This window comes from Carcharodon carcharias, chromosome 7 (genome assembly GCF_017639515.1).
Source record: "Carcharodon carcharias isolate sCarCar2 chromosome 7, sCarCar2.pri, whole genome shotgun sequence".
Lineage (NCBI taxonomy): Eukaryota > Metazoa > Chordata > Chondrichthyes > Lamniformes > Lamnidae > Carcharodon > Carcharodon carcharias.
In genome coordinates, this window is record NC_054473.1 from 1,685,237 (window position 1) to 1,704,645 (window position 19,409).

Here is a 19,409-nt window from a genome sequence, read left to right on the forward strand (position 1 = left end):
TACTTCCTAACTCTCTAAAATCTGCTTTCAGGACCTCATCCCTCTTCCTACCTATATCATTGGTACTAGTGTAGACCATGACCTCTGACTGTTCCCCAGAAGAATATCCTGCAGCCACTCCATGACATCCTTGACCCTTGGCACCAGGGAGGTAACGCACCATCTGCAGTGATGTTTACAGCCGCAGAAATGCCTGTCTGATCCCCTGATTATCGAATCCCCTATCATTATTGCTCTTCCACTCTTCTTCCTCCCCTCCTGTGCAGCTGAGACACCCGTGAGGCCATGGACTTGGCTCTGGCTGCACTCCCCTGAGGAACGATGCCCCTTCTCAGTATCCAAAATGGAAAACCAATTAGCATGCAAGATGGACTCAGGGGATTCCTGCACTAACTGCCTGGATCCCTTAGTCTGGCTAGTGGTCACCCATTCCCTCTCTGCCTGCATGGTCCTAACTTGTGGTGTGACCACCTCCCTAAACATGCTACCCGCCTAGTGCTCTGCATCATGAGAGTACACCACAGTGACTTCAGCCACTGCTCAAGTTTAGAGGCCCAGAGCTCAAGCTTCTGCAGCTCGTGATACTTCCAGCAGATATGTTCGTCCAGCATACAAGACATGTCCATGACTTCCCACATACTGCAGGATGATCATTCCACTCAGCCGAGCTGACTTGCTATACTGTCATGTGTCACAAGGGGTCATGGGCCAGTGTCCGTGTATCACAAGGGGTCAGGGGTCAGTGTCCATTTGTCATGGTTTTGGGAGGGGGGGGGCAGTGCGGTGGGGAGAGACCAGGGGTCGGTGTCCATACGTCATGGGGTATGAGGTCAGTGTCTGTGTGTCGCGAGAGGCCAGGGCTCAGTGTCCATGTATCATGGGGGGGAGGTCATGGGCCAGTGCCCATGTGTCACGGGGTCAGGGGTCAGTGTCCATTTGTCATGAGGGTTCAGGGGTCAGCATCCATGCGCCACGGGGTCAGGGGTTACTTTCCTTTAGGTACTTTAGTTTTTCTGCCCTTCCCTGGTACCTACCTGTGAAAATGCTGTCACTATTGCACTGCCAAGGTAGACCAGCAGCAAAGGTCCTGGGAGCTGGAGGCCTACAAGTGGCCAATTCTTGCTGAGCTTAAAATAATGGCTGATGTACTGGAGGCTGTGAGCAATCCGGAGTCCCATGTTCAGGCAGTTTGCCAAAATAAACCCAACACCTCCTTGCCACCAGGTCAAGCAATAGGAGAGGCCAAGGAATGTAAGTGACAGAGCCAGCATCGTAGAGTTATACCTTAAATAAAACAATCAAATATTAAGCTAAATATCAAAGTAATGATCATATAGAAAATATCAATGAAGTGTATGTGCTGTTGGAATGTTGGAAACATTTTTAAAAATTTTTTCTTAGGATGTGGGTGTCACTGGCAAGGCCAGTATTTGTTTCCCATCCCTAATTGCCTTTGAACTGAGTGGCTTTTAGGCTATTTCAGTGGGACAGTTAAGAATCAACCAAATTGCTGTGGCTCTGGAGTCACGTGTAGGCCAGACCAGGTAAGGACGGCAGATTTCCATAATGTAAGGACATTAGTGAATCACATGGGTTTTAATGACAATCTATGATAATTTCATGGTCACCATTACTGAGGTTAGCTTTTAATTCCAGATCTTATTAACTGAATCTAAACTAAACTAAACTCCACCAGCTGTTGAGGTGGGATCTGAACCCATGTCCCCAGAGCATTAGCCTGGGTCCCTGGATTACTATTCCAGTGACCTAACCACAGTGCCATCGTCTCCCCCATACAATTTCTCATGGGGATATTCACAGCTACACGTGCTGGATACTGCAGAAAATCAATGACTGAGAACTCAGAATTCTTGCAGTTGGAGTTGGAATATCAGGAAACATGAAATGCAGTAATGAGGAATTGAATTTTGAAGGGCCCAGCCTAAAAACTGAGCTCAGGACTCCAATGCATTTGAGTCACTAACCATTAGATGTGTTTGTAAATTCTATATATTTAAGAGTGTGTTTAAGTATTATTGCATACTCCGTATGTGCAATAAATCTATAAACATCTGACCTCAATATTTCAAGAGATTATTGATTTTGAGGAATAGATCTAACATCACAGTTAACCTCAACCACTCACCTGTCAACTTCCTCCTTACTCATTGCAGCAAACGTGAAACATTCAGTCACCCCATTTACAGCCAGGAGCAGCACATAGACACAGTAACAACGCAAAAGGGTTGGACCTACAGAGAAACAGAAAACTATTACATCTCACCTTCTTTCCTCAATGGTATACACCCATGCTGGAAAGGGGCAAAGGTTACCCTATGTTGCTTCCCCAAAGTAACTGTTCTTCACATGAACTCAAGGCATTGAGTTATTTGACTGCAGTGGGCATCAGAGCTGAACCTGATCTTGTCCTGAGCCTAGGGGAAGGAATTTGTACGGTGCACAATTCATTTCACTGATTGCTGGACATCATTGTATTTAGTTAGGAGGTTAAAAAGCAGAAGAGTTGTTGTAAACAATAACAACTTGCATTTATATAGCACTTTTAGCATAGTAAGATGTCTCAAAGTTCTTCATAAGAATGTTATCAAAGGGAATTTTATACTGAACCACATAAGATGATACTAAGACAAGTGACCAAAATCTTGGTCAAAGGTAGCTGCTACGGACAGGAGGGGGGTTAATTTAAACAGCCCTGATTTCTCCTCCCACTATCTGGCTGTAAACAGGCGTTTTGCTTCCCCCTTTATAAGTGGTGGCGTGTTTCCCAACCCTCATTTTGGTGTGATTCAATTTTCTATTAATAACCCCACAGCAAACTCGAGCAGGAAGAATAAAAAAGCAGAGTATTACTGAAACAGAGAATGACTACAGAATTTCGAGGTGCAGAGGGATCTAGGTATTCTAGTACATGAGTCAAAAAAAGTTAGTATGCAGGTACAGCAGAAAGCTAATGGGGTGCTATCCTTTATTACGAGAGGAATTGAACACAAAAGTAAGGATAAAAGCAAAATATTACAAAGGCTGGAAATCTGAAACAAAAACAGAAAATGCTGGAAAAACTCAGCAGGTCTGGCAGCATCTGTGGAGACAGAAACAGAGTTAACATTTCGAGTCCGTACCTGAAGGAGAATCATATGGACTCCAAACATTAACTCTGTTTCTCTCTCTACAGATATGGCCAGACCCGCTAAGTTTTTCCAGCATTTTCTGTTTTTGTTATAAATGTAAGGATGTTATGCTTAGTTATATAGAGCATTGGTGAGGCCACATCTTGAATGCTGGGTGCAATTTTGGTCTCCTTATTTAAGGAAGGATGTAAATGCATTACAGGTGGTTCAGAGGAGGTTTACTAGATTGATACCTGGAATGAATGGGTTCTCTCATGAGGAAAGGTTGGACAGACCGGGCTTGTTTCCACTGGAGTTCAGAACAGTGAGAGGGACTTAACTGAAGTATGCAAGATCCTGAACGGTCTCAACAAAGTGGACGTTTAAAGATGTTACCCCTTATTGGTGAGTCCAGAACCCAGGGGCACTGTTTTAAAATTAGGGGTCGCCCTTATAGAACAGAGGTCAGCAGGTTGAAAACTGATGCTGGGTAATTCACTTTTCTAGTAGAGTTGACTTCCACAGTGAGATAGGCACACAGAGATTAATTGGCTTTGTAGGCGATGGTACAGAAATTCCAGTCAAAACTATATAGATGGGGCTAGGTACTCAGCCTGGACAGGCAGCCTTTCTGTGCTGCTGCTAGGTAGATGGAAAAATAGCTGACTGAGGTTTCTTAGTACCACAACACAATATTACTGGTTCCACCAGCTAGGGGCTCATGTCACATGACTCTCACCTCTCCACTCTGGCTTTGACAATGAGTGTGTATCACTTTGTCTGGGTCCCTGAGATTGTTAATGTTTGAACCATTAAGTCTTGAATGGGAGGTTGCGGGGTCCTTTTTCCTAAGATGGATCAGCTCCGGTTGTCGAGGCCTGGCTTGTGAAATGTAGATGGCTCATAGATTCATAGACATCTACTGCACAGAAGGAGGCCATTTGGCCCATCGTGTCCACGCCGGTCAACAAAGATCTGACTCCACTAATCCCATTTTCCAGTGCTTGGTCCATAGCCTTGGAGGCTATAGCAATGCAAATGAATATCTAAATACTTCTTACATGACATGAGAGTTTCTGACTCAACCACCCTTTCAGGCAGTGATTTCCAGAATCCCAGCACCCTCTGGGTGAAAACATTTCTCCTCAACTCCCCTCTTGGCCTTCTACCTCTTACCTTAAATCTATGCCCCCTGGTTATTGACCCCTCTACTAATGGAAAAAATGCCTTCCTATCCACCCTATCTATGTCCCTCATAATCTTATACACCTCTATCAGGTCCCCTCACAACCTTCGCTGCTCCAAGGAAAACAACCCCAGCCTATCCAATCTTTCCTCACAGCTCAGACCCTCCAGCCCAGACAGCATCCTGGTGAATCTCCTCTGCACCCTCTCCAGTGCAATCACATCCTTCCTATAATGTGGAGCCCAGAACTGCACACAGTACTCCAGTTGTGGCCTAACCAGTGTTTTATATAGTTCCAGCATAACCTCCCTGCTCTTGTATTCTATGCCTCAGCTAATAAAGGCAAATATCCCAAATGCCTTCTTAACTACTTTACCTACCTGTCCTGCTACCTTCAGGGATCTATGGATATGCACACCAAGGTCAATCTGAACTTTAGTACCTTCCAGGGTCCTACCATTCATAGTGTAATCCCTTGCCTTGTTAGCCTTCCCCAAGTGCATTACCTCACACTTTTCCGGGTTGAATTCCATTTGCCACTGCTCTGCCCATCTGACCTGTCCATTCATATCCTCCTGCAGTTTACAGCTATCCTCCTCACTATTTACCACCTGACCAATTTTTGTGTCATCCGCGAACTTCTCGATCATACCCCCTACATTTAAGTCCAAATCATTTATGTACACCACAAACAGCAAGGGCCCCAGCACCAAGCCCTGTGGAACCCCACTGGAACCAGACTTCCAGTCACAGAAACATCCCTTTACCATCATCCTCTGCTTCCTGCCTCTCAGCCAATTTTGGATCCAACATGTCACTTTGCCTTGGATCCCATGGACTCTTACTTTCTTGACCAGTCTGCCATGTCGGACCTATCAGAAGCCTTGCTAAAATCCATGTAGACCACGTCAAATGCATTACTCACATCAACACTCCTAGTTACCTCCTCAAAAAATTCGATCAAATTTGTCAAACACGGCCTTCCCTTAGTCAACAAATCCATGTTGACTATCCCTGATCACTCTGTGTCTCTCCAAGTGCAGATATATTCTGTCCCTCAGGATTCTTTCTAGTAACTTCCCCACCCTGCTGAGGTTAGACTGACTGGCCTGTAATTTCCTGGTCTATCCACTCCTCCCTTTTTAAATAATGGGACAACATTAGCAGGCCTCCAGTCCCTGGGCACCTCACTTGTGGCCAGAGAGGATTTGAAAATTACTGCCAGGGCCCCTGATATCTCTTCCCTTGCCTCCCTCAACAGCCTGGGTTACATCTCATCCTGGCCTGTGGATTTATCCGATTTTAAGGCTGCTAAACCCGCTAGTACCTCCTCTCTCTCTATGTTAATTTCCTCTAATATTTCACAGTCCTCTACCCTGATGTCTATATCTGCATCGTCCTTTTCCATTCTGAAGACCGACACAAAGTGTTCACTGAGGACTACACCCACATCTTCTGGGTTCACACACAAATTACCCCAACGGTCTCTAATTGGCTATTTTTTCCCTAGTTATTCTCTTGCTCTTTACATATTTAAAAAAAACGTTGGGTTTTCCTTTATTCTACTCACCAATGCTTTCTCATGCGCTCTTTTAGCTTTCCTAATTTCCTTTTTAAGTTCACCTCTGCACTTTGTATTCTCCTCTCGGAGCTGGGAAGAGTGTCCTGCAGTCAGCATCATAGTGAAGTAGCCTGGGAAGAGTGTCCTGCAGTCAGCATCATAGTGAAGTAGCCTGGAAAGAGTGTCCTGCAGTCAGCATCGTGGTGAAGCAGTCTGGGAACAGTGTCCTGCAATCAGCATCACAGTGAAGCAGTCTTGGAGGAGTGTCCTGCAGTCAGTATCGTGGTGAAGCAGTCTGGGAAGAGTGTCCCTGTGGTCAGTTCTCGTTGAAAATAACAAGAGTGACATCTGTAAAAGTTGAATCCGATTGCATTTTTTATGAAGGCCATTCAGAAATGTTTTGTAATGTTCTTTCAGATGTTTTATGAATAAAGTATATTTTCCAAAAAAAACAAGAGTGACATCACAAGACAGCGCGAGAGCGCGGCAGAGAGATCAGAACCAGTGCGAGTGTAGGGAAGCTTCGAAAAGTGACGTCAGCACAAAGGTGAGAGCTGATTAGTGAGTAGTGGGTAAGTGTTTTTCTCCAGTTTAAAATAGATTAAGCTAAGGAATGGGAGGGGTTCTAGTTTTTATTTAAAATACAGAAATAATTTAGCTTTTTTTACTGTATTTAACTTAAAGTAAGGGTTTTTTTCCCAACTAGAGGCATGGCAGGGCAACTCAGTCCCATGTTATGTACCGCCTGCAACATGTGGGAAGTTCTAGACGCTCCTTGCGCTCTGACTGACCATGTGAGCAGGAAATGCCACCAACTGCAGCTACTTCAGCTCTGAGTTTCAGAGCTTGAACGGCAGCTGGAGGAACTGAGTTTCATGGATAGCACGTTTTTAGACGTGGTCACCTCACAGCTTCTGGAAGTACAGACAGAGAGGTAATGGGTGACCATCAGTCAGAAGAAAGGTGTCAGGCAGGTAGTCAGGAAATCCCCAGGGTGCATCTCGTTCGAGAACCGTTTTTCTGTGTTGGAAAACAGTGAAAATGAAGGTTCCTCTGGGGGGTACAGCCACGTTCATGGCACTGTGAGTGGCTCAGCTGCACATGGGGGGAGGAAAAAGAGGGGAAGAGCAATAGTGGTAGGAGACTCGATAGTACGGGGAATAGACAGGCGTTTCTGTGGCTGTAGACGTGACTCCAGGATGGTATGTTGTCTCCCTGATGCCAGGATCAAGGATATCACTGAACGGCTGCAGTGCATTCTAAAGGGGGAGGGCAAACAGACAGATTTCATGGTACATATTGATACCAACAGCATAGGTAGAAAGAGGGATGAGGTCCTGCAAACAGAATTTAGAAGCTAGGAAACAGATTAAAAAACAGGACCGCAAAGTTAGTAATCTCTGGATTACTCATGGTGCCACGTGCTAGTGAGTATAGAAATAGGAGGTTAGTCCAGATGAATGGGTGGTTGGAAAGATGGTGCAGGAGGGAGGGCTTTAGATTTCTGGGACATTGGGACTGTTTCTGGGGGCGGTGGGACCTGTATAAGGCAGACAGGTTGCACCTGAACTGGAATGGGACCAACATCCTTGCGGGGAGGTTTGCTAGTGCTGTTGAGGAGGGTTTAAACTAATTTGGCAGGGGAATGGCATCCTGAGAGGAGGTTCAGCAGGGGGAGATGCACAGCCAAAATTAGAAGAGACAGCAAATGAGTCTGGAAGGCATAGAAATTATAGGCCAGTTAAGGCACAAGGGAGTTTGGCAAGGTTGGATGGCATTTATTTTAATGCAAGGAGTCTGATGAATAAGGCGGATGAGTTGAGGGCACAAATCAACACCTAGAAGTATGATGTCATTGCTGTCACAGAAACATGGTTGAGAGAGGGGCAGGATTGGCAGCTCAATATTCCAGGTTCCTCAAATGAAGCCATATGGGTAGAACTGAAAAACAAAAAAGGAGCAATCACATTGCTGGGAGTGTACTATAGGGCCCCAAACAGTCAGAGAGAAATAGAAGGGCAGATATGTAGGCAACTTTCAGAGAAGTGTAAAAATAATAGCGTAGTAATAGTGGGGGATTTCAACTTCCCCAACATTAACTGAGTCCGTCATAATGTGATAGGTTAAGAGGGAGTGGAATTCTTAAAATGCATCCAGGAGAGCTTTTTAAATCAGTTCGTAAAAGATCCCACAAGAGGGGGGTGGGGTGGGGGGTTGCGGTTCTGAACTTAATTTTAGGGAATGAAGCTGGGCAAGTGATAGAGGTATCAGTGGGGGAGTATTTTGCAGATAGTGATCATAACTCCGTTAGATTCAAGGTTGTTATGGAAAAGGACAAGGATGGGCCAGAAATCAGAGTTCTAAATTGGGGGAAGGCCGATTTTAATAAGATCAGATATGATTTAGCCAGAGTGGACTGGGAGCAGCTACTTTAAGGTAAATCTGCGTCAGAGCAGTGGGACTCATTCAAGAAGGAAATAGGGAGAATACAGGGCCAACATATTCCAGTAAAGACAAAGGATGGGACCAACAAATCCAGGGAACCCTGGATGTTGAGGGATATACAGGATTGGATAAAGAGAAAAAGGGAGGCTTATGGCAGATACCGAGGGCTCAAAACAGCGGAAGCCCTAGAGGAGTATAGAATGTGTAGGGGGAACTTAAAAAGGAAATTAGGAGAGCAAAAAGGGGGCATGAAAAAAACATTGGCAGGTAAAATAAAGGAAAATCCAAAGTTATTTTACAAGCACATTAAGAGTAAGAAGATAACTACGGAAAGAGTAGGGCCCATTAAGGACCATAGTGGTAATTTGTGTGTGGAGCCGGAAGACATAGGTAGGGTTCTAAATTAATACTTTGTGTCGGTGTTCACAAGTGAGAGGGACGACGTGGGTATGGAAATCAGACAGAAGGACTGTGATATAATTAAAGAAATTAGCATAGAAAGGGAGGAGGTTCTAAGTGGTCTGGCAGGCTTAAAAGTAGATAAATCTCCAGGCCTGGATGAAGTGTATCCCAGGCTGTTGAGTGAGGCAAGGGAGGAGATAACAGGGGCACTGGAAATAATTTTCAATACCTCTCTGGCCACAGGAGAGATGCCAGAGGACTGGAGGACAGCCAATGTGGGACCATTATTCAAGAAGGGAGGAAGGGATAAACCAGGGAACTACAGACCACTTAGTCTAACCTCAGTGGTTGGGAAACTATTGGAAGCAATGCTGAGGGACAGAATTAATCTACACTTGGAGAGGCAGGGATTAATCAAGGACAGTCAGAATGGTTTTGTTAAGGGGAGGTCATGTCTGACCAATTTGATTGAATTTTTTGAAGAGGTGACCAGATATGTGGATGAGGGCAATGCATTTGTAGTCTTCTTGGACTTCAGTAAGGCTTTTGATAAGGTCCTGCATGGGAGACTGATAATGAAGGTAAGAGCCCATGATATCCAAGGCAATTTAGCAAATTGGATCCAGAATTGGCTGAGTGGCAGGAACCAAATGTTATGAGGGTCTCTGCCTCTACCACCCTTTCAGGCAGTGAATTCCAGATTCCCACCACCCTCTGGGTGAAATAATTCTTCCTCACATCCCCTCTAAACCTCCTGCCCCTTACCATAAATCCATGCCCTCTGGTTATTGATCCCTCCAGCAAAGGTCAAGGGGTTGTGATTGTGATTGGATGCCTTTGACAAGTGGGGTTTCACAGGGATCGGTGTTGGGCCCTTGCTGTTTGTGTTATATATAAACGATTTAGACTTGAATGTAGGAGAGTTGATCAGTAAGATTGCAGATGACACGGAAATTGGTGGAGTGGTAAATAGTGAGGAGGATAGCCTTAGATTACAGGAGGATATAGACGGGCTGATCAGTGGCAAATGGAATCTAATCTGGATAAGTTTGAGGTGATGCCCTGGGGCAGGACAAACAAGGCACGTGAATACGCGATGAATGGTAGGACCCTGGGAAGTATCGAGGATCAGAGGGACCTTGGTGCGCATGTCCACCGGTCCCTTAAGGTAGCGGGACAGGTAGATATGGTGGTTAAAAAAGCATATGGGATATTTGCCTTTATTAGTTGAGGCACAGAATATAAGAGCAGGGAGATTATGCTGGAACTGTATAAAACACTGGTTAGGCTGCAGCTAGAGTATTATGTGCAGTTCTGGAATCCGCATTATAGGAAGGATGTGATTGCAGTAGATTGTGTGCAGAGGAGATTTACCAGGATGTTGCCTGGGCTGGAGAGTTTTACTTATGAGGAGAGATTGGATAAACTGGGATTATTTTCCCTGGAGCAGAGGAGATTGAGGGGTGACATGATTGAGGTGTATAAAATTATGAGGGGATAGATAGGGTAGACAGGAAGGAACTTTTCCCCTTGGTGGAGGGATCAATAACCAGGGGCCATAGATTTATGGTAAGAGGCAGGAGGTTTAGAGGGGATGTGAGGAAGAATTATTTCACCGAGAGGGTGGTGGGAATCTGGAACTCACTGCCTGAAAGAGTGGTAGAGAACCTCATAACATTTAAGAAGTATTTGGATATGCCACGGCCTACAAGGCTATGGGCCTAGTGGGAAAATGGGATTAGAATAGTTAGGTACTTGTTTGACTAGCGCAGACTCGATGGGCTGAAGGGCCTTTTTTCTGTGCTGTAGATCTCTATGACTCTGCCGTATTGAGCCCTTGGTATTTGACATGAGCTTCTCTTTTTTTCTTAATCCTAACTTTTATGTCCCATGATATTCAGGGTTCCCCAGACTTGGCCCCCATTTTGTCTTTACAGGAACATAATTGCCCTGTACTCTCACTATTTCCTCCTTGAATGCCTCCCACTGCTCTGACACAGTTTTATCTGCAAGTAGCTGCTCCCAGTCCAAGTGGGCCAAATTGTATCTCATCTTAGTAAAATTAGCCTTTCCCCAGTTTAGAACTTTTATTCCCGGCCCAACCTTATCCTTTTCCATAACTATCCTAAATCTAACTGAGTTATGGTCACTATCTCCAAAATGCTCCCAGACAGATACGCCTTCCACCTGCCCTGGTTCATTTCTGAATATTAGGTCCAGAGTTGTCCCCTCCCTTGTTGGGCTCTCTATGTACTGAAACGTACGTTCTCTTCGATGCAACTTAAGAATTTTGCTCCCTCCCTACCTTGCACACTAAAACTTTCCCAGTTAATATTTGGGTAGTTAAAATTACCTATTATTACTGCCTTATCATTCTTACACTTCCCTGAAATTTGAATATATATTTGATCCTCTATCTCTCCCTGACTGTTTGGGAGTCTATAGTAAACACCCAACAGTGTGTTTTCCCCTTTTGTGTTTTTTACTTCTGCCCATATGGCTTCATTTGACGATCCTTCCAAGATACCATCCCTCCTCACTGCTATAATTGATTCCTTGATCAATATTGTGACACCCCCTCCTCTTCTATTCCGCTCTCTACCTCGCTTAAATACCCTATAACCAGGAATGTTGAGCTGCCAATCCTGCCCTTCTTTTAGCCAAGTCTCGGTCATACCTATGATATGATACTCTCACATGCCTATCTGTGTCCTCAGCTCATCTGCCTTATTCCTCAGGCTTCTTACATTAAAATATATTCTATTTAGCCTTGCTAAACTCACTTCTTTCTTATTTAGCTTATGTTTCCTCTGCCTTCCAGATTCACTCACTAGTGTCTTAACTTCTAATTCCATCTCAGCTTCTCTCCCCTCTGAACTACTTTTCAGGATCCCATCCCCCTGTCAAAAGTTTAAATCCGCCCCAACAGCATTAGCAAACCTCCCCGCGAGGATGTTGGTCCTGTTTCTGTTCAGATGTAACCCGTCCAACTTGTACAGGTCCCACCTCCCCCAGAAATGGTCCCAATGCCCCAGGAATCTAAAGCCCTCCCTCCTGCATCATCTCTCCAGCCGCGCATTCATCTGCTCTATCCTTCTGTTCCTATGCTCACTACTGTGTGGCACCGGGAGTAATCCTTTGAAGTCCTGCTTTTCAATTTCCTACCTAACTCCCTAACTCATTTCTCTTTCTTCCCAACATGTATCATGACCTCTGGCTGTTCACCCTCCCCCTTCAGAATGCCCTGCAGCCGTTCCATGACGTCCTTGACCCTGGCACCTGGGAGGCAACATACCATCCAGGAGTCACTTCTACGGCCGCAGAAACGCCTGTCTACTCCCATCACTAACAGTACTGCCCTTCCACACTTCTTCCTCCGCTGCCTGAGCAGCTGGACCACCCACACAGCCGTGGCCTTTGCTCTGGTTGGCTTCTACAGAGGAACTGTCACACTCACTGTTTTCCAACGGTTTGCAAGCGAGATGCACCCAGGGGATTCCTTCACTACCTGCCTGGTCCCCTTCTTCTGATTGGTGGTCACTCATTCCCTCTCTGCTTGCATTTCCTTGCACATTTTGAAACATGCTCTCCATGGCCCTTGTATAGTTTGTTTGAATTTGGTCTCTGCCGCCCACAGGAATCTTTGGGGTCTCTTCAGAGATAATGAAGAAGTGTCAATTTTTGCAAAACTGCCATATTGGCTCCTATTGTTCGAGGGTCACAGACAGACATAGCTTCAGCCATGTTAAAAAGCGTCTATCTCAGAGAGAAAAAAATAATTCTATTTTCTTTTTTTCTGGGCTTATGAAGGAAGAATAGGAAGTAAAGAAGTATGCATTCATTTTCTCATTCACACTGGCGTGTCAGACATGCAGCTAGCAGAGGCAATGGCAGTTCCCTGCTTCCTTGTCCTTTTTGAGGTTTACACCTGGGTTAGTGCATCAGTGAGGACATTGTCCTGTCCCGGGGTGTGGAATAGGTAGGCTGCCTTTGGAAGGTTCAAAATCTGTCTTTTGGTGAAGTCTATTCAGGGTTAGTGTTATGAATTTTCCTTTGTTGGGGATCAGGAATAGGCAAAGCTATTGGCTTCAGAACTCTGCTTGTCCAACTTCTGATTAAGTGTCCTCTAAAGAGTCTGGAGTTTTTATGGGGTGTTTAGAAATCAGGGAGTGAGTAATGGTCAAGCTGCTCTGAGCTATCTGCAGGGGAAAGCTGGGCATCTCACTCTGAGAATGCCAGGGCTTTTGATCATTGGACTGAACTGTTCTTGTTCAGCTTAGCTCCTGCCTGTCCATCTGTGGTTCAGCTGTTCAAACCTAGGGACTATGGATAGGCTGATGGTCAGGAGATTGGGGCATTTTTACATTGGACTTTGGCCTTTCTCAGGGATTCCGGTTCAGTGTCTGGCCTGTGTGCTAGCACAACTGGGGTGTTCCAGCTTCTGTTGCTAGGTGCTTTGGGTTGGCATGGCAAAAGGCAGGCAATCTGCTCCTGAACTTGGGCCAGCTTTTCTGGGCTGGGATGATAGGAAGATGGTCTTTTGGAAGCCTCTCCCACATCCATACCAGGTAAGGCTACAGTGCTGTAGCCTGGTGGGTTGTTATAGATCATTTTAAATGCAGAGGGCAATCCTGTCAGGTTGCCACATGATTCTGCATTAAGGTTTGTGAGAATGGAATCCAAACCCACGACCAATACCATCTAGAAAGACAAGGGCAGCAGACACATGGGAACATCACCACCTGGAGGTTCCTTGGAAATATATCACTGTTCCTTCACTGTCACTGGATCAAAATCTTGGAGCTCCATTGCTAACAGCAGGGTGGGTGTACCTACACCACATGGACTGCAGCGGTTCAAGAAGGCAGCTCACCACCACCTTCTCAAGGGCAATTAGGGATGGGCAATAAATGCTGGCCCAGCCAGTGAAGCCCACATTCCACAAATGAATAAAAGGAAAATCTGGTTGGCTCCCCCTGCTAGTCATTTGGGAAGGAGGCGCCTTATTTTTAAACAGTGACCCCCTAGTTCTAGATTCTCCCACAAGAGGAAACATCCTCCCCACATCCACCCTTGTCAAGACCCCTCAAGATCTTATATGTTTCAATCAAGTTGCCTCTTATGCTTCTGAACTTCAGCAGATACAAGCCTAACCTGTCCAACCTTTCCTCATAAGGCAACCTGCCCATTCCAGGTATTAGCCTAGTCAGCCTTCTCTGAACTGCTTTCAATGCATTTACATTCTTCTTTAAATAAGGTGGCCAATACTGTACCCAGTACTCCAAATGTGGTCTCACCAATGCCCTGTACAACTGAAGCATAAACTCCCCTATTTTGTATTCAATTCCCCTCATAATAAACCATAACATTATATTAGCTTTCCTAATTATTGCTGTACTTGCATACTAGCCTTTTGTGATTCATGCACTAGAATACCCAGATCCCTCTGCACCTTCTCACCGTTTAGATAATATGCTTCTCTTTTATTCTTCCTGTCAAAATGCACATTTTCACATTTTCCCACATTATACTCCATCTGCCAGATCTTTGCCGACTCACTTAACCTATCTATATCTGCTTGTAGCCTCCTTATGTCCTCTTCACAACTTACTTTCCTATCTAGCTTTGTATCATCAGTAACTTTGGTGACCATCCCTTCATCCAAGTTATTTATATAAGTTGTAAACAGTTGAGGTTTAGGAACTGATCCCTGTGGCACACCACTCGTTACATCTTGCCAACCTGAAGAAGATCCATTTTTGCCTACTCTCTGCTTCCTGTTAGCTAACCAATCATCTATCTATGCATCAGTTCCTGCAGATTTGTTGGTTTTAATTTTTTCCATTTTTTTTATTATTCATTCAGGGGATGTGGGCTTCACTTGCTGGACAAGCATTTATTGCCCATCCCTAATTGCCCTTGAGAAGGTGGTGGTGAGCTGCCTTCTTGAACCGCTGCAATCCATGTGGTGTAGGTACACCCACAGTGCTGTTAGGGAGGGAGTTGCAGGAATTTGACCTAGTGACTATGAAGGAATGGCCGATATATTTCCAAATCAGGAAGGCGAGTGACTTGGAGGGGAACTTTCAGGAGGTGGTGTTCCCATCTATCTGCTGCCCTTGTCCCTCTTGATGGTAGTGGTCGTGGGTTTGGAAGATGTTGTCAAAGGAACATTGGTGAATCCCTGCAGTTCATCTTGTAGATGGTACACACTGCTGCTACTGTACGTCGGTGATGGAGGCAGTGAATGTTTGTGATGTGATGCCAATCAAGTGGGCTGCATTGTCCTGGATGGTGTCAAGCTTCTTGAGTGTTGGGGGAGCTGCACTCATCCAGGCAAGTGAGGAGTATTCCATCACAATCCTGACTTGTGTCTTGTAGATGGTGGATAGGGGTTGGGGGGTCAGGAGGTGAGTTACTCATCACAGGATTCCTAACCTCTGACCTGCTCTTGTAGCCACAGTATTTATATGGCTAGTCCAGTTCAGTTTCTGGTCAATGGTAACCCCCAGGATGTTGGAAGTGGGGGATTCAATGATGGTAATGCCATTGAACATCATGGCGGTAGTTAGATTCTTTCTTGTTGGAGATGGTTATTGCCTAGCACTTGTGTGGCACGAATGTTACTTGCGACTTGTCAACCCAAGCCAAGATAATGCTGCATTTGGACACGGACTGCTTAAAGGTAGTGTCCTCAGCCCAGCCATCTTCAGCTGCTTCATCAATGACCTTCCTTCCATCATAAGATCAGAAGTGGGGATGTTCCTAATCTCTGCTTCCTGTTAGCTAACCAATCATCTATCTATGCTAATATGTTACCTCCTACACCATGAGCTTTTATTTTCCGCAATAACCTTTGATGTGATGCTTTATCAACTGCCTTCTGGAAATAAGCACAGTACATCCACTGGTTCGCCTTTATCCACAGCACATGTACTTCCTCAAAGAACTCCAATAAGTTGGTTAAACACGATTTCCCTCTCACAAAACCATGCTGACTCTGCCTGATGGCCTTGAGATTATTCAAGTACTCTGCTACAATTTCTTTAATAATAGCTTCTAACATTTTCCCTATGGCAGATGTTAAGCTAACTGGCCTGTGGTTTCCTGCTTTCTGTCTCCCTCTCTTTTTGAATAATGGAGTTACATTTGCTATTTTCCAATCTAATGGGACCTTCCCCGAATTTAAGAAGTTTCAGAAAATTAAAACCAATGTGTCAAACATCTCACTAGACACGTATTTTAAGATCCTAGGAAGGAGTCCATCAGAACCTGGGCACTTGGTCAGCCCACAGCTCCGACAATTTACTCAGTACCACTTCCCTGGTGACTGTCATTTTCCTGACTTCCTTCCCAATTCCATTTCCTGATTTATAGCTGCTTCTGGGATGTTACTTATATCCTCTATAGTAAAAACTGATGCAAAATACCTGTTCAACTTATCTGCCATCTCCTTGTTTTCCATTATCAATTCTCCAGACTCACTTTCTATAGCAGCAACAATTACTTTGTTAACTCTTTTCTTTTTAAAATATTTATACAAACTCTTACCATCTGTTTTTATACTTCTGTCTTGCTTTCTGTCATGCTCTAAACTTTTCCTCCTTATTAATACTTTGGTCATTCTTTGCTGTTCCTTGTATTCTGTCTAATCTTCTGGCCCGCTACCTGTCTTTGCACAATTATATGCTTTTTCTCAAAGTTTGATACTATCCTTAACCTTTCTAGTTAACCACGGATAGTGCGTCCCTTGGACTTTTTCTTACTCGTTGGAATGTATCTATTCTGTGCATTCTGAAATATCCCCTTAAATATTAGCTGCTGCATCTCTATTGACCTACCCCTTAACCTAATTTGCCATTTCACTTTCACTAGCTCAGCTTTCATGACCCTCATAATTGCCCTTATGTAAATTTAAAATCTTAGTCTCAGACCAACTCCTCTCTCCCTTAAAATGAATATAAAATTCAACTATATTATGGTCGCAGCTACCTAGGGGCGCCTTCACTATGAGATCATTATTTACTCCGATCTCACTGCACAATACTAGGTCTAGTATAGCCTGCTCTCTGGTTGGCTCCAGAACATGCTGTCCTAAGAAACTAACCCAAAAACATTCAATATGCTCCTCATCTAGGCTATCTTTGCCCATCTGATTTTTCCAGTCTATATGTAGATTAAAATCTCCCATGATTATCGCCGTGCTTTTCTGACAAGCTCCAATTATTTCTTCGTTTATGCTTCACTCTACCAAGTGGTTACTGTTAGGGGGCCTGTACACTTCTCCCACAAGTGACTTCTTGCCTTTACCATTTCTCATCACTACCCAAAGCGTTTCCACTTAGGTCATTCCCCTCTATTGTGCTAATGCCATCATTAACTAACAGAGCTATCTCTCCACCTTTTCCTTGCTTCCTGTCCTTCCTAAATGTGCTGTACCCTTTAATATTCAGGTCCCAATCCATGTCCTCCTGCAGCTATGTCTCCGTAATGGCTTTTAAATCATAATTATTTATTTCTATGTATGCTCTCAGTTCATCTGTTTTGTTTCAAATGCTACGTGCATTCAGATGCAGAGCTTTTAGTTTTATCCTTTTATTCTTTTTATAACCACTAGTTTCATCAGCTGATTTACTGTTAGATTTGTACTCCCTATCCCTTCCTGTCATGGTCTGTTTTTCATTTCCCATAATAATACCTTTCTCTTTTGCCCTGAGTCCTTTTTGGTTTACCACGTTCCCCACTATTATTATCCCCACTATTTAGTTTAAAACCCTCTCTACTTCCCTAGTTATGCGGCTCGCAAGAACACTGGTCCGAGCATGGTTTTTGGTTGTACACCATCCCAAAGGTACTGATCCCACTTTCCCCAATATTAGTGCCAGTGTCCCACAAACCGGAACCCACTTCTCCCACACCAATCTTTGAGCCACACATTCATCTCCCTAATCTAATTTATCCTATGCCAACTTGCACGTGGCTCAGGTAATAATCCAGAGATTATGGGCTTTGAGGTTCTGCTTCTTAATTTGGTGCCTAGGTCCTCGTACTGACACTACAGAACCTCCTTTTTTGTCATAAAAACAAAAAAACTGCGGATGCTGGAAATCCAAAACAAAAACAGAATTACCTGGAAAAACTCAGCAGGTCTGGCAGCATCGGCGGAGAAGAAGAGTTGACGTTTCGAGTCCTCATGAGCCTTCGACAGAACTTGCGTTCGAGTCCAAGAAAGAGTTGAAATATAAGCTGGTTTAAGGTGTGTGTGTGGGGGGCGGAGAGATAGAGAGACAAAGAGGTGGAGGGGGGGGGTTGGGGGGGTGTGGTTGTAGGGACAAACAAGCAGTGATAGAAGCAGATCATCAAAAGATGTCAACGACAATAGTACAATAGAACACATAGGTGTTAAAATTAAAGTTGGTGATATTATCTAAACGAATGTGCTAATTAAGAATGGATGGTAGGGCACTCAAGGTATAGCTCTAGTGGTTTTTTTTTATATAATGGAAATAGGTGAAATAGGTGGGAAAAGGAAAATCTTTATAATTTATTGGAATAAAAAAAAAGGGGAAGGGGGAAACAGAAAGGGGGTGGGGATGGGGGAGGGAGCTTACGACCTAAAGTTGTTGAATTCAATATTCAGTTCAGAAGGCTGTAAAGTCCCTAGTCGGAAGATGAGGTGTTGTTCCTCCAGTTTGCGTTGGGCTTCACTGGAACAATGCAGCAAGCCAAGGACTGACATGTGGGCAAGAGAGCAGGGTGGAGTGTTGAAATGGCAAGCGACAGGGAGGTTTGGGTCATTCTTGCGGACAGACCGCAGGTGTTCTGCAAAGCGGTCGCCCAATTTACGTTTGGTCTCTCCAATGTAGAGGAGACCACATTGGGAGCAACGGATGCAGTAGACTAAGTTGGGGGAAATGCAAGTGAAATGCTGCTTCACTTGAAAGGAGTGTTTGGGTCCTTGGACGGTGAGGAGAGAGGAAGTGAAGGGGCAGGTATTGCATTTTTTGCGTGGGCATGGGGTGGTGCCATAGGAGGGGGTTGAGGAGTAGGGGGTGATGGAGGAGTGGACCAGGGTGTCCCGGAGGGAGCGATCCCTACGGAATGCCGATAAGGGGGGTGAAGGGAAGATGTGTTTGGTGGTGGCATCATGCTGGAGTTGGCGGAAATGGCGGAGGATGATCCTTTGAATGCGGAGGCTGGTGGGGTGATAAGTGAGGACAAGGGGGACCCTATCATGTTTCTGGGAGGGAGGAGAAGGCGTGAGGGCGGATGCGCGGGAGATGGGCCGGACACGGTTGAGGGCCCTGTCAACGACCGTGGGTGGAAAACCTCGGTTAAGGAAGAAGGAGGACATGTCAGAGGAACTGTTTTTGAATGTAGCATCATCGGAACAGATGCGACGGAGGCGAAGGAACTGAGAGAATGGGATGGAGTCCTTACAGGAAGCAGGGTGTGAGGAGCTGTAGTCGAGATAGCTGTGGGAGTCGGTGGGTTTGTAATGGATATTGGTGGACAGTCTATCACCAGAGATTGAGACAGAGAGGTCAAGGAAGGGAAGGGAAGTGTCAGAGATGGACCACGTGAAAATGATGGAGGGGTGGAGATTGGAAGCAAAATTAATAAATTTTTCCAAGTCCTGACGAGAGCATGAAGCGGCACCTTAAACCAGCTTATATTTCAACTCTTT

At 44.8% G+C, this 19,409-nt stretch overlaps 1 protein-coding gene across 2 annotated transcripts in view; it reads right to left on the reverse strand.

The window, feature by feature from the left end:
* The window catches only part of rft1 (RFT1 homolog), a 232,430-nt gene that overhangs the window by 8,293 nt on the left and 204,728 nt on the right, over positions 1-19,409 (reverse strand). For both annotated transcript variants that reach the window (XM_041192171.1, XM_041192170.1), the window contains exons 11-12: positions 2,147-2,252; positions 1,035-1,284 (exon numbers count right to left, since the gene is read on the reverse strand). In XM_041192171.1, the coding sequence (XP_041048105.1) occupies positions 1,035-1,284; positions 2,147-2,252 (356 nt within the window). The remainder of the gene's footprint in view (positions 1-1,034; positions 1,285-2,146; positions 2,253-19,409) is intronic.